A 25622-nucleotide genomic window follows, 5' to 3' on the forward strand; every position below is an offset into this window, starting at 1 on the left:
ATCTGCAATTACTCTGTGATGCATTTGGAATATACTCCTAATTGCTTTTTAATAGAGGAAGCCAAACACATTTGTTCAGTGTCACTTGAATGCAGTCTTCCAAGGCAATATGGATTGCATTTGCCTCTGTTACGAACTCAATATTGAAGTGTAATGTACTATAATCTGTTATTGCCTTAGACCTTTCCAAAATGTTCCAATGCGCTACCTCTGTAACCCTTGGTCTGAAGCTAAAAGAAACTGAAATATATTATGTAACAACACTTGAGGGTTGGTGTTCATGTTGCGCGTTAGTCTTAAGTGTTAGTGCTTACTTAATTGTGCCAAGCTAGAGAATATAGCAATCAGTCAAATTGACATACATTTCCACTAATGTCTTTTTTTAAGTTTGAGGCGAAACGTTTATACACTCATTAACTGATTGCTTGAAGGCTAAATGGGCTTGGTTACATTCTGTGCCAAGCTCATGATGTCATACTCACCTCTCCCAAGTTTCCTACAGTCCAATGGTATTTAGGTTTCGAAACCCCGTAGCACAGCTATGTGGAGAATGGCTGATTCAGTGTTGCTGTGTTCATGGTTCCCCACGCTGTGCACTACATGTTTAACCCGAACCCAGAGCTGAGACAGGGACCAGAGGCTAGGTCAGATATCTTGCACTAGTTAGCTCATCACAGGGAATCCGCTCACTGATTGCTGGTAGCAGAAGCCCACTGTCTCTGAGGAATTGTTTCTTTAAATACCCAGGCAAGGTCAACACTGTGACAAGGCTGGTCAAACCATGTGTGTCCACCAGTAGGGTCTCCCATGCATGACCCTCAATCTATATGTATCTTGCACTGTCAAGTAAGGACTTCCATTATATATGTGTGGCTTGGTGTGCTTCATATCTCAAAATTATATACCTCTAAAGTACCGTCACAAAAGATAGCAGGGTTGGGCTTTGGAACACATTAACACCGTTTCCATTTTGTGGTGAAAAGCTACACATTCATTTATTATTTATTATTTGTATTTATTTAGCAGATGCCTTTATCCAAGGCAACTTACAGAGACTAGGGTGTGTGAACTATGCATCAGCTGCAGAGTCACTTACAACTACGTCTCACCCGAAAGACGGAGCACAAGGAGGTTAAGTGACTTGCTCAAGGTCACACAATGAGTCAGTGGCTGAGGTGGGATTTGAACCGGGGACCTCCTGGTTACAATCCCTTTTCTTTAACCACTGGACCACACAGCCTCCTTCAAAATCCCAAAGGCATTTATGCTGTGCCAGATCTAGTACTGAGGTCTGTCTCCAGTTGATTTAAACAGCTAACCCCACCCCGCTGTTGAGATCAATCAATTGAATCCTATGTGTATCAGGGTTTTGAATAATATCCTAACACTTAGTGTAGTATTTAATTTGAGCTTTCATTGATCAGCATATGTCCAGTTTACGTACATAAAGAGAAGCGACCGGTTCAATTTTCATGTTACCATGGTTACCACTGATTGTCTGACAATAGCTGCCATCGGCATGTCCACTTTAGGTCCAGTGTTGTTGTTGGAGAGGTGATAATGAAACTGCCTGGCTTTAATACAACCCCGGGTGGGAAAGGCAACCTAAAGAATTTAGAGCTTGTTTGTGTTGGATTTAAAGTTGTTTGACAATGGCCTTTAGCTTTATCGGTAGATACATGAAGTGGTTAAAAAAAAAAAAAAAAAAAAACTGTACATTTAAAGGTAATGTGGAAAACAAAATGAGTATTTCTGTCTCGATAATTCTTAGTGAGTAAAGACCAATTGCATGGCCGAGGTGTGTAATGAAAAAAACAATATTGTAGTGAGAGGCAGCTTTCTGTTTGCGAGCAGTGTGTCTGGTTTTATTAATTTAGTGATCGTTTTCCTGGCCCGTCAGTCTGAAATGAGGTATTTTAACAGACGATTGTGTCAGAATCCTTTCAGATTTGTTTTTTATAACTCTCGTCTGGATTGATAATATTTGTCACATATTTCAGCCAGGGCGTCTAAAAAAGAATGTAAATATGTTATAAAAAAAAAAATACACAGTATTCTGATATGGCCCTCAATGATGGTATGGTTTAGGGGTTTGGTTCTCAGTTCAGGCACACTCCTGCTGATACCAATTTGTGGGAGGTCAATTTCTTTTAGTTATAGTCAAGTATAGTCTTCTTAGTTATCTTAGACCTACGTATTTTTATGTTTTAATGAAAACCACCCTTATCTTGGCGTTAAAAAGTGTTCAGAAAGTGCTGCATTTAAAGCTATACAGTAGCCTACACATTTCAGTTTAGCCAGCCACGAAATTCATTCAGTGTTTTTTTTACTTGAAAAGATTATTCAAGTATACCAACCCTCAGTTATACAAACACTTAACTTGTGGAAAATGTTGCCGCGATTGCACTGTATTTCTCTGTGGTTTTGTAACAATAAATACATGTCTAATTTTAAAATGCATAGTCTGGGTTACTGCAGCGCACGTTGTAAATGTGGCAGCGACACAGTGGCTGAGCTGAGATTTGAACCCAGGACCTCCTGCCCCTCAGTCCTTTGTTTCAACCGCAAGACAATCAATACCACCTTGCGTGAGGTGTATTGCAGTCTTGCAAAGAGGATTTGTTCCATTGAATGCATATTTTTTGCTGGTGCTTCAGATAGGGTTCACATAAAGCAAAGAGCTATTTCTTCATTCTTAATGGAAAACAAAGCAACCCCACTTATAAAAACGTGCGTCATTAAACCTCTGAGAAGCTGACTGGTTGCATTGTGCGATCTTGAGTCGTTTCGTGTTTCTTTTTCTAAAGTTGTAGGATTGTTATGCATAGTGTGTCCCTAACTAACCTAACCATTTATAAGAAAAACAAATATTAAATGATGTACACATGTCCTATAGGAGGTGGGTTGGCTTTGTGGTTTGGCAAAAAGGTTGCATTTAAAGAATACCAATCAAATACAAAGGATTTGTTCCTAATTTAAGCAGCCAGATCCTCTGTGCTTGGTACAGATCCATGTTGTGCATCTGTGTTGGACATTACAGCTTGTTCGTTACTTGAATTGGGTGTTTGGGTTATAGCGAATCTTGATTGACACTTTCCATATGTCGCAGTGCTCTACCAGCCGCTGTCTTCCATAGCAGTCACCAGACTGATCTGTTGTTGGCTTTCTTTAAGTAACACAGTGGTGTGTAGGAGTTATTTTCTTTAGCTTGGTGGTGCATTCCTCATTCCTGAGTAATACAGTGATGTGTTAATCTGTCCCAGCTGTCAGTGAGGTCTCCAGTCCCTGTCATTGGGAAGGGGGGCGGGGAATTATTGGCACACCCCCAGGCCTCATGCCTCAGCGGGATTGCACTCATTCTTATTGGGCAGCACGTGCTCCTCTGTACAGGAATGGCCTTTGGGTTTCAGGGCAGTCAGCAAGTGGTACAGGTGTTTTAGGGGATCAGGAAAGAGACCAGCTATTTGGTTTTTTTTTGCAGATATCTAGCAGCGTTTAGCCACAGACGCCACCAGATTCAAATATGTGAGTCTGTCATTTATGGCCTCTGCGTTTTTATATAAGAATCAGGGTGAGCTATACAGACTTAATGAATATAGTTATATTTTATACTTTGATTTTAATTTTTTTTTTTTCTATGTAGAGACTATATTCAGTCTGCTGTAACATGTCTAATACTAGTACCATAAGACTGTAGATGCATGTTAAGTAATGGCTAATGGTAAAGTTCTTTGTGTTTATCAGGAGCAAACGGTGTTATCTGCCTAAGAAGCTTTTTGGTTTGTCTGAAAATGAGGTTTCTCTGCAGCTTGCTGATTAGAGAAAGAAATGCATATGTATAATTACCTGTACTGTAACATAACTAGATCTTGTCTGCAGTCAAAACCCTGACCAAGAACAGCTGCACTTCAGCTTCTAAACCATAGGGCAGGGGCTGACCTGTGCTAAGTTCAAGGATCTAGTTTTTCTTTGCCATGTCAGCTTGATGTGTCTTTATGAAGTGATTCTCCCTCTGGATGGTTTCAGGTTGATTCAGGTTTTTTTCTGTATTCATAAGCTCATTAGTAGAATGGATTTACATGAAGGTTCCTGAGCAATCTATCATTATGTCAGTGCTGCTGTGATTATTTTAAACCTTGCCTGAAAAATGAAGGTTTGCTAAATGTTACGCTTTACTCTGGGGACTTTAGCATTCCCAGGCATTCATTTTCTTTTTGATAACCTGCTCGTTGCTTAACTCGGGGGTGGAAATAAGACTCCCATTGCATAGCAGTTTGATCCATTCCTGGTTTTACTACATGTTTAATTAGGCACAATGTAAAAGAAGCAAGCCACAGCGCGCAATCAAATCCAGAGAGAACAAAATGAAATTAACTCAAGACCGCCTCTGTATACCGTATGAGACGAGGATGTCAACTGCACATATCATGTCATGAAAACATCAAAAAATGACATAGCGATGCTTATTAAAGAGTTAAATAAATGTTTAGTAAGACACCTGAGCTGGTTACCCATACACTGTGGCTAGTCAGTCCTGTAGTAAAACTTGGAATGGGTGAAACTGCTGTGCAGTCATAAGGAATCTTACCCCTGACATCATCTTTCCTCACAACAGTAGGAGACATGCCAGTTTCCTCTGTTAATAAGTAATGTTTTTTTTTTTCTTCTTTCAGACATTAAAATGCTTTAAGAGGCTAATTGTATCAGACATTGAGAGACCTTTTTTGTTAAGGCTCTTCACTGCCTTACAAATTTATATAAATAAGTAGAACAAAGTTTGTGACAAGGGGAGCCTTCCCTTTCTTGTATGTACCAGACAGCTAGATCAAAGTGTACTAGATAATTACTCATTGTAAGATCTTTATTTTGTCACTGCTCAAGAACAGATTGGTTGTGCAACTCTTCTGTGCAAAACTCCTGCAAGGGAGATTAATCCAGTTAATGTGCACAGGATGATTTCAAATTGATAACTGTTTTAGGGGTTCAGTGTATTTGGATATTGTGGTGTTTTTTTTACCCCAAAACAGCCACTTTTGGTGTCATTCGCTTGTTTTTAAAGTTTGAGTTTGTAAAGAAGTTTTTTGGATGGATGCAAGTGATGTTCTGTAGATGGGCATGAATGTTGGCCAGTTCAGGCTATACAAACATACTGACTGTACGTACGTATGTACATAGATATCTGTCTTTAGTAGATTTGTGCATTATACTGTATTCCTTTCAATTTAAGACGCCATTTTTTGTTCTAAAAAAATGGCCTGCGTTTAAAAAATCCGGTACAGTATAGTGATGCGCATATTAAAATCGGCAACAGAAGATGTGACTGCCCGAGTACACAAACAGCAACGTGACTGACCGGCATTTGAAGGGTTTCGTAGTAGTTATCCTGCGGAGCTCTCCTCCTCAATGTAAACAAAGCAAGCTTTCGCTCAGCGCCCGCCTGTGTAGCTACGGCTGTGGTGCGGGAGCCTTGAACTGGCGCTGCTGTGTTCTTAAACAGGCGTAGGCTCCCCGGGCACGCCCCCCAGCCAATCAGGACCTCCCGATTAGCACCGGGCAAGCGTTCCTGTTTACCACAGCAACAGCGCAGCTGAACCAGCGACAGGGTCCTCCCTGTCACAAAGCGTTCATTAGCTTCCTGAGGAATTCGAAGAGAAGCTTTTACAATATCAGCGTTTTGTGATTAGGCTCAGTTCTAATCAGATCCCCATATTTTTTCTACTTGCCAAAAGCAATACCTCCGTTCACAAAAAGGGAGAAAAACCTGTGGGAGTAATCGCAACTAGAAATGTGAAGCAGCGCATAATTGTAATGCTCTGTGTGACAGCAGACTGGAAATGAGAAGCAGCGCATAACTGTAATGCTCTGTGTAACAGCAGACAGCTGCAGACTGCCTCCATACGTCTATTTTATTTTTTTTTCTCAAGTTGCATTGGAAACTATGAGGAAACAGATTTTAAAATGTACAGAACGAATGATGGCGATGCAGCTGGCTTCTGAAGAGTTAAATATTGATAAACGAGTAGGCAAAAGAGAGAGGGTACCCGTGCCGTCCTCTGATACATACCTGTATACATGAAGGATAGTAAACGATGGGCGTATCAATTACAGGCTAGAGAATCGGAAGATTTTCTTTCTGCTTGGGTGGCAATCTCAGCATTAAATTGAAACGAGTTACGCTGGGCAGCCAAGGGTTGCAGCGTGTGAAATTGTTATATTATATAATAACTGTGGGGGCATAAGCAGCGAGGGAGAGTGTGTCGGAGCTCTGCAAAACCAGCTCGAGTCAGGTGGCTGTGCTGTAATTTTCTACTTCTGATACATCTATTTCTTAAACCTCTCCTGCGTTTATCAAAGGTTCGCCATTCAGATTTGGGTTTGTCATGGACTGAATGTTTGAGGCTGCTTATTTAAAGAAAGGCAGGCGAGCGCATGGTTGAAATGGGCTTAAATACAGATTTTTACTTTATTATGTAATGGTCATGGTTGCATTACCCTTAAAGTTAAATGCAGCTAATGACTAACCAGTGTTCAAAGCGAATACAGTATTAAAAATGTAAGCCTAAATGAAAAAGTACTGTCAATAATGTCCAGTTTTATTTCAAGAGGGTTTTTTGATGTCATTCATGCCCATGTTAGTTCCTCTGTTAGCTGCTGAGGTGTACCCACCATTCCTATTGCGAGCAGTGATGTCACAAACCCATAGATCAAAGAGATCTCGGCTTACATCTTCCCAGGTAGGCTAAAACAATGGATGGAGTGCTCTGTTTATAGACTGAACCATGGTAACTGACACCATAAACCAGCCAGCAAATGGAGTTCCCTTGCAAATAAAATCTTCGCTGTTGGATACACAGCGTTCTAGAACATTTTTTTCCCACAGAGTTTAATAGCAATAGAAAACTCTGCTGGTTGCGATTTCGTGATTTGCCTGTCGCACATGCATGTCAAGATGAGCAACGGAACATGATCCAGATTAAATCTCTTGGTATAATCTGCTTGCTTGTCAGTCAGAGGGCTGGTTAGGTGTTTACTCACAAGGAATCACTCTCTGGGACGGAGAGAGTGGCTGATAGAGGAGACATGGTGGCTAGCTGGAAGCTCTACTTTCATGGTTTAATTACCATGAAAGCTGGTATTGTGAAGCAGGGATGCACATTCAAATATAATAGTCCGACAAACACGGATATGCCTGTACACTATCGTTCACACACATTAAAAGACAAAGGCCTATTCAACTGACCGAAATACACCATTTAAACTGTTAGAGGCCTTGTGTTCTTTATTCAAATTAAGACGATTGGCGAGAAGTTAAAGGGACAGTTTCATTCCAGGGGGAGGCGCTCAATTGGCCGAGCGTCACCCGGGGGGAGGGAGGGTTATGTCGGCCAGGGTGTCCTCGGCTCACCGCGCACCAGTTTCATTCTTAATTTAACACATTCACTCTTGATCACCATTGCAGAATTGTACGCTAAGGCCAGTGCAACACTTATATGCTTCCCCACCCCACTTCAGAAAAATCCGCCTTGAGGAAAGGCAGGTCATGGGGCTCCCGAGTGGCGCATCCAGTAAAGGCGCTCCACGTGCAGGATGTGCCCTATAGTCTGGACGTCGCGAGTTCGAGTCCAGGCTATCCCTTTGCCGACCGAGGACGGGAGCTTCCAGGGGGAGGCGCTCAATTGGCCGAGCGTCACCCGGGGGGAGGGAGGGTTATGTCGGCCAGGGTGTCCTCGGCTCACCGCGCACCAGCGACCCCTATAGTCAGGCCGGGCGCCTGCGGGCTTGCCTGTAAGCTGCCTGAGAGCTGCGTTGTCCTCCGACGCTGTAGCTCTTGGGTGGCTGCATGGTGAGTCATGCAGTGTGAAAAAAAGCGGTCGGCTGACGGCACACGCTTCGGAGGACAGCGTGTGTTCATCTTCGCCCTCCCGAGTCAGCACAGGGGTGGTAGCGGTGAGCTGAGCATAATAAAATAATTGGCCATTCCAAATTAATAATAGAAAATAATTTTTAAAAAAAAGAAAGGCAGGTCAGAATGATCAGTTAACTTGTGTAATGATCTAAGCAGAAACAACAGTTGAGAATCAAACATAACACACATAACAGCATATCAAACAGGTATGAAATGAAATACATTATTTGAATTGTCATGCAACGGTTAGCTGTCTTTTACGGCACAAGAGTTGACACTAAAGCTCAAATGAGTTTGCAGTTCTCTCCTGCTCTTATACGACATGGTAAATTCTAAGCTCATTCAGCTTCGAACAAACTGTCCTTTTATGAAACAATATTAATACTATCACATGTACTGTAGCTAGAGGAAGTCATTTATTCACGGGTTTCTGTGAATGTCGCCAAGACGTGGAAGAGAGGTTTTCAAAAGAGCAGGATCCTGAATGGTAAACATTAAGTCATCTAATGTTTCCTTCTTTAAAGGATAAATAATACTAGCAAATGTATTTTGTTTTGCTGTGTTGTGATTACAGGTAATGCCTTGAAGCCTAGGAAATGAAAGGTTAAGAGCCCATCCGTTGCCATGATAAATTGCTAGAAATACAAGTTTGTTGTTGGCCAGTCAAACTAAAATATCATTAATGACTTTCTTTATTAGTCACGTTGCCTGTGATACATATGTCTGGAGGTGGATATTTTTTACCACCTTGCTTTTTACAAGATTTCTGAAGATCTGTTACTCCTAGATTACTAAATTATATATCCAATGAAACAAGAACTGTCACCCCCCCCCCCCCCCCCCCCCCGTCCCCCAATTCCTATACGACAAACATTTCATTAAGCCTCGGTTGAAAGCACAGCGAGTCATGTTCATTGTTAACATTTTAAAGGGAATTCAATTTAAGAGAGATGGCTAGTTTGCATTCTGGTTTGTCACCAGCGAATCTGTGGAGATATCAACAATGTCATTATAGAGAATAAACTAAGATGGAGATGAATGGTGTTGCTGTCATATTCTTGAGGCATATTCAGAAAAAAATGCAACAATGCTATGCAAGGAGTGTGTGGAAGATAACATTAAAACTATGAGTATTTGTTTACTCACTTCAGCAGCTGTCTCATTCACAAGGGCCTTCTGTCAGTGATTCCAATTTCAATACAATTAGAATTAAACAGCCCTGAGAGATTCCAGTAGCCTGAAGGAAAACATCATCGTGGCACTTTAGACACAGGATGCATAACTGAATCGACACAACCGTGCATTTATTAGACTTTTAAAATGCATCTCTGGGATCTGTGTACAGATTATTAAAGGGATAAAGTGAAGAGCATTAAAAAAAATCCTGCAAAATTTACAAGGGACATATGTGTCCCACAAATAAAATTGATGCTAACTTTCCCTAGCTGGCTACAGGAAAGTTTATTCTCGTTTCTGGTCTGTTATTTTCTATGTATGTTTTTTGTGTTTGTGAGTAAAAGGGAAGGGCAGCCGAGCTGCTGAACCAGGAATCCTGTCCTCTCACTTTTAAAAGATACCCCTTCATACTTTGTTAGAATTATTATTTCTTAACTTTTAATGTATTTTTAAAATTAGGCATTACTATTTAGAGGCGCTTTCTTTTCCCACTGCATCAAATCAATATTACCACCTCTGATCAAAATGGGATTTTTCTTTAATTAAAAGTCAACGATATTTAATAATTGGTCATTTCAACTGAGAGACTTCTCACCGACCGCATGCATTTGCCTTTTACATTTAACCTAACTGTTTTTTTAAAGGAAGTCTCTGTTTCATTTTCTAATTGTAATTTGCAGATGTTCCCTAATAGGCACTGGCCGCAGGGCCTCTCTCACTCACTCAGCAAGTGAAAAATTTAACAGCTACTCTCTCAAAGATCTTTTCGACAGACAGGTTGAAAGATTTGAAATATAAATATACAATTAATTTGGAGAAAGATGGAGAACAATCAAAATGATCAATTACCATAACTTTTTTTTTTTGGTAATCCCTTTTGATGGTCAGTACTATTTTTGGTTTAAAGGAGATTAAAACTTTATTATTATTATTATTATTATTATTATTATTATTATTATTATTATTATTATTACAGTAGATGGCAGTGCAGCTTCTTTAAAGATTTCTAAACAGCAGTTCACCTGGCCTAGTGACATTTTTTATTTATCACAATAAAGATTTAAGTAATACATTCTTACCAGCAAATATTTGCAAAGTTGACAAATGAAAAGGGGGCACTTTATTGTCTTTTGAAATCTTTTAAGAGGACCCAGTCCCCCCTACCCCTCCCCTGAGACCCTCCCTCCCTCCTCCCCCCCCCCTTTTCCCATGGACAGTGCTGGCAGGATGACCCCTGCCTTGTTATCTGTTTCATCCCCTGACTGTGGCCCGACAAACATGGTAACCCGACCCGGCCCGCCTGCCTGCCTGACACAGTCTAGCGTGTCGTTTTGGAGTTAAGTGTTTCCATCTGTTCCCTGCATCTCCCCTCGCTCATGACCCCCCTCTCTCTCTGCTCTCTCCTCTGTCTCTCTCTCTCTCTCTCTCTCTCTCTCTCTCTTCCTTGTCTCCGGTGTGTGTGTGTGTGTGTGTCTCTGTCTCTCTCTCCCAGCCCCCCTGCGGAAGGCAAAGTTTGTAGAAAGCCCTCGAATACCAGAATCTGAGCTTGGCTCCCCAACCCACACCGCCACCACCACCACCACCTCCTTCTCCCCTGCCAAGAACCCAGAGCTGGATGCATACCGCCCCGGTAAGCATGGTCCTTGTTTTGTTCTGGTGCCCTGTTGTTCTATAAGGTATGCATTAACAGTGCTGGCGCTAGTGGCTACTATACTAACCACACTGTAATGCAATGCACTGATCCTTACATCCTCTTGCGCTTGCATTGTCTTTCCTCCCTCTCCCTGTAGAACTGGCTTATGTTAGAGACATAACAGTGTGTGGCTTTTATTGTATTTAATTTAATTTTATTTTATTCTATTATTATTTTTTAAAAACCTTGTTATCCAGATGGCTCCTTCCAGAACAAGTTTAGTTTATTTTCAGTTTACTAACAGGATTGGTCGATCGGTAGGGTTTCAATACAATAATGCTGTTGGCGTTTATTGAAAGATATGTGCTGTTGATTTTTATACCCTAGGGATTCTTAATCAGGTATATGGCAGAAGCCTCAATTGCAATATAGAGTACTGGACCACAGACCATGGTGATAACAGGGTGGGGGGAGGTTGGCAGTTTGCATGCTGGACTAAAACATTTATTTATGTTTAATTGTATGATTTAAGGTCAAGCCTGAATTGTGTTCCTTTATCTTTCTTTGCCCAATAAGAATGAGGTATTCTCTACACTGGTAACATGCCAGCTGGTGTTTTAAATGAATTGCTTATTGAATTATAGCATGAAAGTTGTCCTCCCACGTGTGCAAGATTGATTGAATGGCGCCATGGCATGGGTAATTAACGCCAGTCATTAAGCACCGCTGTATATTTTGATTGAATCCAGCCCTTGTATGATTTGCTGTGTGCTGTAAAACCTGTTTAGTGGTTGGGTTGGTATAGCTTATAAACGATAGCAGATAGCAGTTGGGAGACACACTGTTGGTGCTGTGAAAATGCAGGGCTTAGTGGATTTTGAAGGGTTGATTACTTTGTGGTAGTGCAGCATTGCGTGGATGAGTTCCTGTTTATTATACTGAACCAGTCTCATTAGCATTAGCCTTGAACATGTAAGACAAACAGTGAATCAAACTCTGCAAACATGCACCTGATCACAGCTTGTCTACTGTACTAGCCGCCTCTTGGAAGTGTCTGTTTCAGCATTTTTTTCAGTCCTATCTTTTGTTATGCAGGTGTCACTAAAAGCTGGTCTTTTCTTTAAAACCTGAAGTACTTGCAGTCAGCCCATCTAAATTAAAAAAAAAATTAGATGGGGGTTTTTTGTGTGAGCTGTGTTTTTTTTTTTTTTTTTTTTTTTGTAAATTCACCATGGAAAGCTGTCATGCTCTGCAATGCTCATATCATGTGAATCTGTACTTTCAATGCAAAAAGGTTTAGTAAATTGCTGGGCTTTACAATTTCAATGTTGAGGCGGCATATTGTTGAAAAGCTATTTGCTCGGAAGTTAACAACAGCAAATGCAACAGTGATAAGTGTATTGAGTTGCAAGAGCCTGCAATTTTAGTATGACACATCTGAGATCATACCGATTCAATACCAACAGCCTATTTGCTGGCATAAAGCCAGTACATTCAGTTCAGAGTAATGTTCAGGGCATTGCAGTGCAATAACAGCAAATTCAAAGCAAAGGAGGAATACTGTTACTGGGATATCAGTGCCTGCAAAATTCAAACCTGAGAGCTCCATCCACATTTGGGATTTCTACGATTCTGTATAAAATAACCACATATTGCCACTCAATCCAGTAGAAACGGACAGGGCAGTTCTGGTGTCTTAAACTTGGAAATTCTAAGTCCCAGCTACTTGAGATTTCTGGACCAGCAAATGCACTCAGATCAAAGCTGGAGACAATGCACTTGTTGTGCTTGTTTGGACCAGCGATGGGTAGCTACTGTAACTGAACACAAAGAGAATTTAAAGCAGATCCTAGAGCAACCAAATCGAATACAGAAAACACAAAACTAACATCCCGAAGCCAGCTGCTTTCATATAGAGAACTTTGTATTATGATACAGTACTGTGTTCTCAGCAGCCAGCTGATTTAATACAGAGAACTCAATACAGGTGCCTCAGAGCCAGGGACAAAGAATTGTATAGCACGATCTTCGAGCCAGCACATTACTCACAACTCTGCACTGGGGGATCAGTCAGCTACAGAACGCACTACTAAGATCTCCAGACAAGGAGTTGTTCCCATGGGATCATAACGGCAGTGAGTTATAATGGGGATTAGACCGTGCAGCAGGGTATCAGTGCTGGTTATTGCTACGGAACACCCAAGACACAGCATGATGTGCCATTGGTTGGTTTCTGAGGTTTATGGTGGTATCGAGTTAAGTATTTCAGCACATAATACGCAATAAGGAGATGGAGATTGGTCAGTATTGTTGGAATGCGGAATAGGATTACATATGAATTTAGATTTGAATTTCCTCATAGCGGCTTTAAAAACAAAACGAAGGAAGGAAGCCAATTCAAAGCACATTGGGCTGAAAGGCTAGTGCGTTAGCCACTGCGGCACCACGATCGGTCAATGCAGTGTGTGGCGATGTTTAGCAGTAACAGTTACGCAGAGCTAGGTAACCAGGGAAGTCCTCATGGACAGGATCCTTTATCACAGGAGAACAGCCCCCTCCCCACTCACACTCCCCCAGGGACTGCTGACTGGTTTCATGGCAACTGATCAGTAATAAAAATTCCAGTGGCAATTAAAAGGCGCTGTCCTCATCCTCTGTAACGCTCGGTTCCGTCTTTGATTTTGAGTGTTCTCTTTTTGTATTGCTGTGTCAGTAAGAGTATATTGTCTCCTAAACCCAACTGGACACACACATTTGTTCAGAAAGGGAAACTCTGTATAAAAACCTGATATTTTTTTTTTCCCAGCGCTAGAAAAAACAATCACTTTTTTTATAATGTGGATCTTTCAAGCCGAGACCCCTTCAACAAATATGTTCAGAAGGAAAACTTTACCCCTTCCTAGACCAAAATGTTTACGATCATGGCTGATACAAGCCCAGGGTTACGGTAGCTGCCACAGGGAGCCCCTGTAAAATATGAGCAGGTCCTGGGAGGGGGTGAGTTTAACAGGCCAGGGTGGACAGTGTGTGTGTGTGTGTGTGTGTGTGTGTGGAGAGGGGAGGTTACAGAGATAAGACCTTGCTGTCTGCATCTCACTCCTGAGAAGGCTGGGACAGGGGGGAGGAGCAGCATGCTGAAATCAGCAAGGCAAAGCTCCCTGGGAGAGAGTCTGTGTGACTTGCAGAATTGCCTACAACTCGGCACAATAATGACTTTGCCCAGTGGCAGCTAATATGTCTTAGTTATGACACAATAGACATTTGTTTTTTGTCAGTGCGATCCTTCACTTTTTTTTTTTTTTTTTTACATTATTGTCCTTTGGTGTGGCATACTCTTGTTAATTTCACGCCTAGTACAGTACTGCAACAGAAAATTACTTAACAAGAAACAACTTAAAGTACTGCAGGTGCAGTTAATGAATTGTGACCCAGGTATCTTGATTAATACAAAGAGGCACAGAAACAGACTAACGTATTTACATACACTACCTGCAAATAAAGTAGCACCCCAATAAAGATAACTATTAAAAGAAGACAAGGTTTGGGACAGAAGACGATTTTCACTCTACCCAAAACCAGGGGTTTCTGAAATGGCAACTTTCGAGACTGAAACGGCATTCAGCATTTTTGCTGTGGATAAGTGGTGTACACACACACACACACACACACACACACTCTACAGACCTTCAAACAAACCTGGACTGGATAATAAAGGGAATCAAACCAAAGCCCCTATGATTTATTCCCTTGCGCTTTGGCTTTGTTCTGTTTTTATTTGATCAAACAGCTGCTGATTTACATTCAAATAACATTCAACACCTTCTTTGCAAACAGACCCATGATTTCAATTTCTGGGCTTGAGAGAGAGACGAGAGAGACAGAGAGACAGAGACTCATGCAGGCAGGGGCGAGGAGAGGCGGGGCTGGAGCAGCTGTTGTATTGAGCTCAGTCCCAGCTGCCTCCAGTCAGTGCTGGCTGCTCCTGGATCAGCAGCTATCCTAGGGATGTGTGGTGTGGAGGAGAACCAATACAGCCCAGAGGCCACTGCTGTCCCTCCCCATCACACCCCAGCCAATTTAATAGAGCCTGGGAACCATCCATTTTCTAACCAGCAGAAACTAAATACCAATGAAAACCTGGATACCAAGGCCAAATCACTTCCCCCTTAATGTGTTGTTCAAAATGTTAGATGTGTGCCCCTGTCACCAGGATTGAGTTGATAGCTCTTGGAGTACAACTTTGAATTTCACTCTGGCAGTCGCGCTGATGGAGGAATTGGCCTAATAAGCGTCCGCCGTGAAGGAGGCTAGAGGCGGATTTGAAACCGCGGGTGCAGAACCAAAGAACAGAGGCTGTAAAAGGATTAAACGGATTGCATAAGCAGAGAAACATTATTGCAATTCTACTGTACAAGTGACTATCATTCGCCTTTGTGTAAAGTCCGTTTGCAGACTGGATTGGAGCAGTCCCGGTCTGATTTTGGAATGAGATAAAAAAAATAAAATAATAATAATGTAGTGGTTTTCATGGTTCAAATGGAAACCAAGATCAATTGACGTTAGACTCTGCAGCCCTGGTCTTCCCATTTCAATCACTAATCACTTCAGAATACAGTAAGATTCTGCAATAGTTCCATACAAGGCAGGCCACACAGTGCTCTAGGTTTCCCCCTTTCCTGGTTTAGAAATAAAAAAAACATGCTTCCACACAACGCAATCAAAACCAAGGGACCCACATAAGATTCCATAAGCATTACCAGGGGAAGGTTCATGTATGTTATTTTAATTAGCTGAGCTGGGTTGCCATGAGTAATACAGTAATGGTAATGGTTTAATTACCTGTCTCTCTCTCCCCCCACTTCAAATAAGCTCCTGAGAGTCGAATTCTTGGAGAGCCAGCCAAAAACAGATGTGAGGAGCGGGGAAGCATTCCACAGTGCACAGATAGTTTCCATGACAACCATCTGTCTTCCCATTTAAGTGCAGAGGAATCTATAAGGCCGGCTTTGACAGAAGAGAAAGGATGTTGTGTGTTTTTTATTTTTTTATTTTTTTAACCACAGAGGCTCTTACTGTAAATTGAATCCAGTGATTTTCTTTTTTTCTCTTGCTTTCTTTCAAAGTGTATTGTTTTAAAGATAGTATTAATATTTATATACAACCTTTTGAACACTTGGTTAAAATAGCAGCCATGTATGTTTTGCATGTAGGTACAAAGCTCGCTGAGTGACAGAATCAAGCAGGTTAAAAATGTATGAGGGAATGTAAACAAACCGGGTGATCAACCAAGGTCTGTTTCTGACACCAAGAAATGGTACTTATAAGCATGATATGGGTTCTCTTATCTGTTGAACAAAAACATAATTTTGGGGAGATTCATATTATTATTATTATTATTATTATTATTATTATTATTATTATTATTATTATTATTATTATTATTATTCTGTTTTGCTTCCTGGAATGGAGCACACAGAAGCATGCAGACTGTGACGTGGAGGCAGTATGGTTTTCAAAAGGGAGAAAGGTTGTGTCCCTGTGGCTTTTGGGGAATGTAAACCAACCGAACTGTCCACAAAGCCTCTACCAACGTAGAGTCAGGCTAAGTTACATAGTAATCAGTTGAAGACGTTGTTGTAAAATTGAACACAACGGTGTACTGTAGCTTCAGTTTAGATCAGTTGGATTGTTCTTTTGTCTCGCCAACATCTCAGATAAGAAATTCTTCAATAAACTAAAAGAAAGAGGACTAAAGCACTGACAAAACCATTTCCAGCCCCATGGCCCAAGCTGCCAGGCCCATCCCATATAGCTGACCTCTCTATGCTGGAAACAGTTGCTGTGTTGAGGGTACGATCCTCAAAGTGGAACAGGCTGGACCATCCCAACTGCTGCTTGCTGCACACTCCCTACCAACATCTGCTTCAGCCCACTGATCCCCATCTGTGGCTGGAGTCAATGAGCTCTTGTCTGTCCATTAGCAATTAGCAGCCTATTTGCTGTAGCATAAAGTAATAGGTCACATATCATAGCACACACATTGACAGTGCAGTCAGAATACTTTTAACACTGCTACCATGAAAAATATATATGTGTTTATATTATAAAGTGTCTGGTGACTCTCTGCGCACTGTTCTGGTCATTACAGGTGGTTCACTACCTGCATTTGGATCAATTGATTAGAGCCTTTTGTTATTTATTTCTTAGGTGCAAAGGGGGTAGGGGGTCACAAACTATATTGTTCAGAGGGTCTCAGGATCTGAACTAACAACCTGCATCCTAAGATATGATTATACATGCTAATTAATGTTTCATACACAACAGAGTCCCAGTACAGACCATGTACAGTAGTGTGGAAATGTATTAGGTCACCTCAAGATGTGTAATTTTTATCCATTATATACCTACCTGCCATGCCACGAACTGGGAGACCAAGAGTTACAACACCTGCCCAAGATCGACAGATCCTTTTGCAGCACCTTCGTGATGTCAATTGTTAATTGGCACAATAAAAAGTCACTGCACCTGCTCTAAAACAGAGTTTGTCATTTTTCGATCACATCTAGTGAATTTTATCCATATATAAGTGATAAGTTTCTTTTGATGCTCTATAAGTGATCAGTTTATTTTGATGCTAAGTATATTTTAAATTAATTGCACTTGTGGCCAGTTAAAGTTGTCAACTAAATTAGACAATCACTATAATTTGCCTATTTTGCCAGTTTTCCAAGGTTTTCAGTGGTTTGATTTCATATGCAAAACAAAACCAATTATTTTTTTATTATTTTCTCCCAATTTAGAATATCCAATTATTATTTAAGCTTGGCTCACTGCTATCACCCCTGCGCTGACTTGAGAGAGACGAAGACGAACACATGCTGTCCTCCGAAACGTGTGCCATCAGCTTACCGCTTCTTTTCACATTACAGACTCACCGTGCAGCCACCTCGGAGCTACAGCGTTGGAGGACAACGCAGCTCCGGGCAGCTTACAGGCAAGCCCGCATGCACCCGGCCAGACTACAGGGGTCACTGGTGCACGGTGATCCGAGGACACCCTGGCCGACCTAAAAGGGCGGCGCTCGGCCAATTGTGCGCTGCACCCTGGGAACTCCCGTCCACGGTCGGCAATGGAATAGCCTGCACTCCACGCGTTGAATTTGTATTTTTATTTTTAAAAAAATGTAGTTTAGTATATTTTGTTTGTTCCACTGCTCGCCTCAGGCTGTACCTGTTCTGGTAAAACCTGTTTCGTCTGACAAATAAATAAGCAGGACTCAAGGCCCCATGTTCCACACACGGGCCTGTCCCGCCTGTGTTTTACAGAGCCCCATGGGGTTGGCATGGCAGCCAGAGTGTGACCTGTTGAACTGGACAAGCCTGTCCAGTCAGAGCTCCATCCAGGTTCACACAAGCCGACCACACCTGTGTGCTCACCTCCAGGCAGTGAGGCTCGCCGCATTGTACATTTATGTACGTATTTGTTATTCAGATATAAAAATTCATTGAAAAACAGCATCTCGCAATTTTTATAGTCCGCAAATTTGGTTCCTTCATGGTTGACAGGCCATGTTGACAGTATATTGTACATGTATTCTTTTTTTTACTGTATAAGGGTACTAGGCTAATTTACTCATGACTTATTGACGTGCAAGTCAGATAGGGGGAAAAAAAAAAAAAGCACGGTACAGCATTGAGAAAATGCCAAATTAGCAGTTGACTCAGTTTAAATTAAACCAAAAACAGAACTGCAAAAAAAAATATTTGCTTGCTTGAATTTTCCAAAATCATTTTGGTTTCTCATTGGAGACGGGAGGTTATTCCAGAAGTTTGAGGAGGTACATGTTTTGTATAAATTCATGGGGAACCGCATAGGCCAGCGTTTGACATCTCAAAGAACCATAGCTGGTGTTTTTTAAAGATGATTTTATTTGACAGAAATGGGGCAGTATGCCCTTCGGTGCTTTAAAAAAAAAAAAAAAAAAAAGATAAATCTTAAACCAGTCACAGCTAGATCTAAGCAGGAGTCAGTATAGTTTAGCAATGTTATGCAATTACAATGATAGGAAAAGGTAATAGACTGATGGTGTTTTCATTTTAAGCAGAATATTCATGTGGAATGTTTTTGAAACATATAATCTGTGTTCAGTAATCTATATATGGAGATCTGGATGTCGCCTAACCTGCTTTTAGAGTGGAGGCCTTATTCTATGCTCGGTCTAGGTTAATGAGGACTGGGCCCTTATTTTAAAACAAGGTCAAAAGACAATTTCTCTGAGCGGACTATTATTGTAATGGAGTAGAACTAGAGAGAATCAAGTTAGTTCCAGGATAGATCTCTTAAATGATTGTTTTGAGTCATTTCTTGCCAGTGTTGTAATATTAAAACAATTTTATTCCTCTGAAAACCATTTGACATTGCAATTGCATCATAATAGGGGCCCTTTGTGTATGTATTTTTTCTGCAAAGCTATCAAATCCAATTTGCGATTTAAATAGTCAAACTGATGGCAAACTGACTGGCTGAAATGAAAATGAGCAGGAAACATGTTAACGGATTGCGACAGTGCGTGGATGTGGCAAGACTGAGGTAATTGTGAAGGTGACAATTGCGTGGGCTGCCACGTAATCCCACCACTAATCTCTCTCTTCGAGTTGGTATTTTTAGGGTGAGCATCTTTTTCAGTTAGCTGAGGCTACACGTTTACAGCTATTCCAACAGGCTGAGCTCTGAGCTGCAAACTGGTCATACCTGTCATATCTGTATTCATTTCTGTAGAGTTAGAGAGACTCCCTTGGAACACTGATCGGAATGCCAGACTGGGAATTTCAGAAAACAGAGAGCCGTTTCAAAGCTGCATTCCCAAGTGGACTAATGAATTAACCCTTTCTTAGACCATGAATATTCACTGCTTCCAACAAGACATACAGTAACCCCTGGTAGCACTGTGCTTGCCTCCTAGTTCACCCATAACTCTAAACGCCGATGCCTTTATCATTGTTATTAACAGCTAACACTTTGAAGGCATTAGTCAAAATGTTGGTCTGCTTGGGTTAGTTTCTATGTTTTACCTCAACCTAATTTGGGTAATTTATTTCATATTCAAATTTAAGATCATTTGAAATGGACATAAATTAATATTGGGTAAACATTTCATTATTAAAAATAATGGTAAAACAAGTCCTCTGTAAAATTATATTTGAATGATTACTTTGCACCTTTTTATTATTAGCTTCTTTGTCTCAAGTCCTTTGGGATTGGTGTTTGTGTTTTTATACTCTGGATAAAACCTAGTGGAAGAAGAGGAATTCTCAAGCTATTCCAGAAAATGTCTAACAGTCCTATAATTATTTACCAGAAAAAAAGCTGAGTTAAGGAGCGACTCAGAAACAGTGGGGGGTCTTGGCTGCTTCTCTGTTAAGCAGCTGGGTGGGGCCAAGGCTAAGGGAGTGGCTTAACCCCCCCCCCACCCCCCAAGGTCACAAACTATACACAGGGAGTCAGGGTGGGTGTGTAATTGAGGATCTCCCAATTCTAGCCACTTGACCAGGACAGCCAAACGAATGTTCCTCACTGAACCCTCATCTGCTCTGCTAGAGACAATGGGCAGCAGGGCCTTTTCTTTCAACAAGAAGCCAAGGCTGTGGAGCTCCCTTCCACGTCGTGAGTGTGATTGCTATCTGAAATTCAAGCTGTCCATGCAAAATAGCATGCTGACAGTTGCTTAGCCTGTTTTACCATTAGTAGTTGGTATATATTAATGTATCAGTTGGCGTGGTTGGTTGCAAGTTCTGCACCAGATCATTCTCGTGGAATTGCTTTTATTCATTTTGATGCTTTTGTTGTGGTTTCTTTTTTCAAACAAGAAAATATGGTCTGGGTCGTGGAAGGTAATTCTGATTGCCAAGATGTATAGTAAGCAAACATAGTACTGGTGATTTTTATACTAATGATACTAACAGCGGTGGAGAGCGAGCAGTGTAAATGAAGGATTATTTATTGTCTGTTTCGCAGCCAAGTCAAATAAGGATCTTTTAAATTCCATGTCCGTGCTCAGTTTTAAATAAACTAGATCCAACAATATTTAGAACTAAAATAAATGGGTAAAAAAATACTTTCAAGTTCTACAAGTTTGGGATTGTGTGACTTTTTAGAGCTGTAGTTTTAGTTCTTTTTTTGGGTCCAGAGAAGTATAATAGGACTGTGACGCTGTTCACTTGTGAGCAGTGTTGGTGAACGTATCTTTCTGTCTGTCCCGCAGGCGAGTCAAACCAGGAGCTGGGACCTCCTCCCTCGGTCGATGAGGCCGCAAACACTCTGATGACTCGCCTAGGCTTCCTGCTGGGAGAGAAAGTGACCGAGGGACAGAGTGAAGCCCAGTACAGCATGGAGGAGCAGGAAGAGAACCAGGTATGGATGGGAGGGAAGAAGGGCAAACAGCAACAAAAGCAGCAGCTTGTTTTGATAAATTACTCAACAGTGTCAGTTTGGTACATAAACCTGCGTTTAATCAAACCCAGTAGACATGCTTCCTATCACAAAAGAAGGCAAAAGAAATACATTCTGCGCACCAACTTCCCCTGAATAAAACTAGTTTACAGTTCGTTTGCATACGTCCAACGGTAGATTAAAGTGAAGTCAGAAAAAACCCTGAAACCCAGATTCACTGTGTGATCCTAACAGGCGTGCTCCCACTGCTACTGGTGCATGGACTGTCTTTAGACTGAAGGAATGATTGACCACTCTGGATCTCAGTTCAGCATGGACTGAGATGGGAAGCTGTCAGCTTACTGGAATGTGTTTGGCAAGAGGGTCTTGGCTCGGGCTGAACGTCTTATTGTCTGTGTGTATCCTGCCTGGATCTTTTCCGTTTTGCACTTGTTTTCCCGCAGCTTATAAAGCTGTGCAAAATTTTCAACGGGAATGTTTGGACAAATAGAGGTTGAGACAGAGATTACAGACATAGGTGCGTGTAGCTGGAGTGCAGCCTTTGTTGGTTTTTATTAAAGGTAGGTAGAAGACTAGAAAGAGATTGAAGCTTTTCAGAGGTGCTCTGATACAAACAAGCTGTCTGTTGTTAGCTGTGCTATTAGTGTGCATGCTATCAATTTCCTCTTGCAGGTGGATCGTGTAGCACAGATGTGTGTTTATTTAAAAAAAAAAAAAACAGACGAAGGGAGCTGATAAGGGAATAACATCTTGAATTGAAACAGAAATTGTGTGGGTGAGGAAAGGGAGGTACTTAATGTTTATTGTTTTGCAGCTTATTTAATCTTTGAATGTTGGTTTTAAAAACTGCATTTGGTTCTGTAGCCTTGACAGAGTTTTCTGAAGGATTTGCTGCCAGGTTGCATCCTGGAGCACACCTTCTAGATGTACGTTTCCTGTTCTGTAGCCTGCATTCTGTCAGGTATATTGGAAAAGGTGTACCTGAGGTGTACAGTCGCACTTGGAAATGATGTGGAGACAGACTTAGGACCGAGGGTAAGAGGCGATTCTCTATACAGAGTGGTGAGGGTATGGAATGGGTTGCCTAGCCAGGTTGTTGTTACAGAATGATTAGGATCCTTTTAGTACCGACTTGACAAAGTTTTGAGATCAACCAGCCATATGGCCTCCTCCTGTTGGTACATTATGCTCTAAAGAAATCCTCTGCAAATCCTGCCCTGGGTATTGCCCTAGGACCTTAACCGATTCTTTCCACCAAACAAAGTTTTCTTTCCACTCCACCTGGAGATTACAAGTTAATTAAAACAAAAATACACAATACATTAGTGTGCATTAGACAATATTTTTCATGTACTTCAGTGGGTGGAACCTAAGCTGTATAAGACCTGCACATTTAAACGACTTTTACAGAACTGAACTCGATTGTCAGCCACGACTCCATTTGCGAAAGAGCAGTACAATATTGCTAGTGCACTGCAGGCCCACAAAACCAAAGAGATACAGACCCACTGAGATTAGTGGGATCACATAAATCATCACGAAGTGATACATGCTTGCAGTTTCAGCTGCTCTGCTGCTGTTTTTATGTGACCAAGAGGAGGCTGGCTGTGGTAACCCTTTAATGCCTGGCATTCTTTATGAAATGCCAGACCCTTTTTCTTTTTTTTTAAGCTGCAGATATGTTTTCCATGAGGCTCATATACTATATCTGCACCTCATCTTTATGTGAAAGAGCTGAACCACAATGCCATATCAAAGGCTGTATCCAAGTTAGAATCTGATTAGGGTCCATGAATACACACAGTAACACAGATGCTGACAGCAGGAAGTGGCATAGCGGTATTGACCATGTTGACAGAAGGAGTGAAAAACTTGAAAACCTTGAAAACCAAGAAGACAAATTAATATTGATAATTGTCACATAGACGTCAGCTTTGTCACATGTGCGAACGGGGACGGATGTTGGCAGAAAAATAGTCTTGGAATCCCAGTGGGTTGAGTGGATTAAGATGTTTAAATATTTAGCTGCATTGAGCAAGTCAAACTCTTGACGGGAAACATAAAAAAAAAAAAAAAAAAAAACCTGCAACTGGAGACTTTGGTTTTTAAATAGAGGTTGTTTTGTTTTATCTGCATAAGAAATTAAGGTTCTGACCCTGTGGCGATGAATTAAAAAAATGTGAACTCCACATTTTCCATATCCATAATTCACAAAACACAAAACCGCTCACAGATGCCGTCACTGGTTCTGTGTGGTTCCAGGGCTTTCCTTTTGCACGTGTCACTGTAGATTTCGACAGGGTGTCAACTGTCAGTTTGTTTCTGCTGTGGGAGAGTCTTTTGAGCTTCACTACTCACCTTGGGGATGCAACTTGTAACCAAAAGAGTAGTGATATAATCAAACGGGCAAGGTAGCTATCGAACCAGAGACCCTTTAATTTAAAAGAACCAATGTTCTAATCTTAGAGATATGCAAGCTTATGTGGAGGCCTGTGGCAATGTACCCCGCCCCTGTGTGCATATTATGTGTTGTATGTTGCGTGCGTGTGTTAATGTTGGTGTATAGATTGGTACACGGGATATAAACGGGTCTGTGTTTCACGTGTGATTTAAAAAGTGTAGATTTGTATTTAGGCACGAGGAGGGCACAAATCACTTCACGTGCTGGTTAAATGTAATATGTGAGCACGGGGTTGCACAGAATTAATTCACGTGCTGGGATTCAAGTGAATAATTAATTAGTAATTGAATCCCAGCACAACAGTATATATAGATGCACGTTTCTTTCACTCAGGGTTGGGTGTTCGGTTAGTGGAGAACGGGAGAGAGAGAAGGAGAAAATAAAACAAAGTAAGAACGTAAATTAGAAGTGTTTTTCACTCACCGTGTTTGTTCGTCTGTCTGTTTTTAAGTGTAGTACGTTTTGTTTGTCTTTTTGTTTTGGCTCGAGTGCCGTGTCCTGTGTTTTTGTCTGTTCAAAGCTTTTATTTTCTGTTCTGTTTATTAAATGCTGAGCGAAAGCATTCGCTCAGCTTCACCAAACCACACCTCTCTGTCTGTTTATTTCCTGCTTCTGGTCTGACGCCACCCACTCCGGCCGTCTTTGTGACAAGGCCAAAAAAATACAATACAAATGTATTTTTATATAGCGCCCTTCACGCCGTGGCACCCCAGAGCCAGGTACAAAATGAAAAACAAAACGAGAGCTCGTATGTACAACACACTCCAGCTGCAACCAATTCTATACAAGTACATTTAGTAAAAGTATGTTTTTGATTTAGACTTAAGTGAATCTAATGTTTCAACCTGCCTAATGTCAACCAGAATAGAGTTCCACAAAGGAGGAGCACGACAGCAAAAAGCTGATTTACGACGATTTTTTGGAACAGACTAAAAGTTTTTAGCATTTTCCGATCTCAAAGAAAGAATAGGAATATGCAGAGTTAAATTGGAAACTAAAATTAAACATATTTGTTAAGAAGTGATAACCAAGACTTTAAAATGCATTTTGATTGAAGGGGCCTGCTGGTGTCTGCTTCAATACTCCATGCAGCTGTGATAAGCTACCAGCAAGCTGCAGATTTAACTTTATATAGTAGCGATCTAGTTTGTTGCATTTGAAAAGTATGTGTTAGGTGATGATGATAATGCAAATATTAGGCAACAAAGCTGCAACTTAAACAATGGTGCGTGACAATTAAATGATTTCTTCTAAGCCTCCAGTAAATATAGTCCTGTGTACTCGCATGTCCTCACGTCTAACAGATTTTAGTGAAATACTGTTCCAGTTTCTGATTGGGATTCTGAGCACAAATTGCTGGCTGAAAGAGAGGAGTCCAGGATAAACGGTTATATTCAATCTTCCTCAGCGGCTGTGATGGGTAGACACCAGAGTGACAGGGCCGTTTCTCATTTAAATGATTTTCAATCTGCAAATCTGAAACATCTCATTCCCGGCAATGTCAGGGAACGGACGGTGCGATAATGAAAATTGCTGAGGTCTCGGGCCTTTTCCATAATTGATGTTGCGGCTCATTTTATTTGCTGTGCGGGAGGTGAATCCTCCACTCTGCACGCAGGTGGAATTGATATTCATAACTGCCAGGTCAGCTGTGCGAACGCAGCTCTGGGGGCGATTTTCTCACTCTGAATTACACAGGTGCTCAGGCATCAGTTATGGCAATCGCTGAACCGTGGTGTCAGGGTCGTAGGTAGATGGATTAGATTCAGGTCATCCCTTCACAGTAGTGGAGCAGCACCTGCGCACAGTGACATGAGAAAGTCATTACATTCTGTGCATTTTGCAAATCTCTACGTACAGTTTACAGATCAGTGGAAATGTTCTTGCCTTGGGTGATGACTTTCTTTCACTCGTGGGACCTGCTTTGAATCTGGCCAGGGGGCCAAGCAAAATGAGTCCCTGTATCATTCACTGCTTAGCTCTTTTCGTTGCCTCCA

General features: G+C 41.3%; 1 protein-coding gene across 13 annotated transcripts in view; it reads left to right on the forward strand.

Annotated features, from left to right (window-relative positions):
* LOC117433285 (protein TANC2-like) overlaps window positions 1-25622 on the forward strand; it is a 222268-nt gene that overhangs the window by 151630 nt on the left and 45016 nt on the right. For 10 of the 13 annotated variants that reach the window (XM_059006723.1, XM_059006722.1, XM_034055416.3 and 7 more), the window contains 2 exons: window positions 10575-10712; window positions 20977-21125. In XM_059006723.1, the coding sequence (XP_058862706.1) occupies window positions 10575-10712; window positions 20977-21125 (287 nt within the window). The remainder of the gene's footprint in view (window positions 1-10574; window positions 10713-20976; window positions 21126-25622) is intronic. The other 3 variants (XM_059006725.1, XM_059006726.1, XM_059006732.1) reach the window with 1 other exon arrangement.

This window comes from Acipenser ruthenus, chromosome 33 (genome assembly GCF_902713425.1).
Source record: "Acipenser ruthenus chromosome 33, fAciRut3.2 maternal haplotype, whole genome shotgun sequence".
Lineage (NCBI taxonomy): Eukaryota > Metazoa > Chordata > Actinopteri > Acipenseriformes > Acipenseridae > Acipenser > Acipenser ruthenus.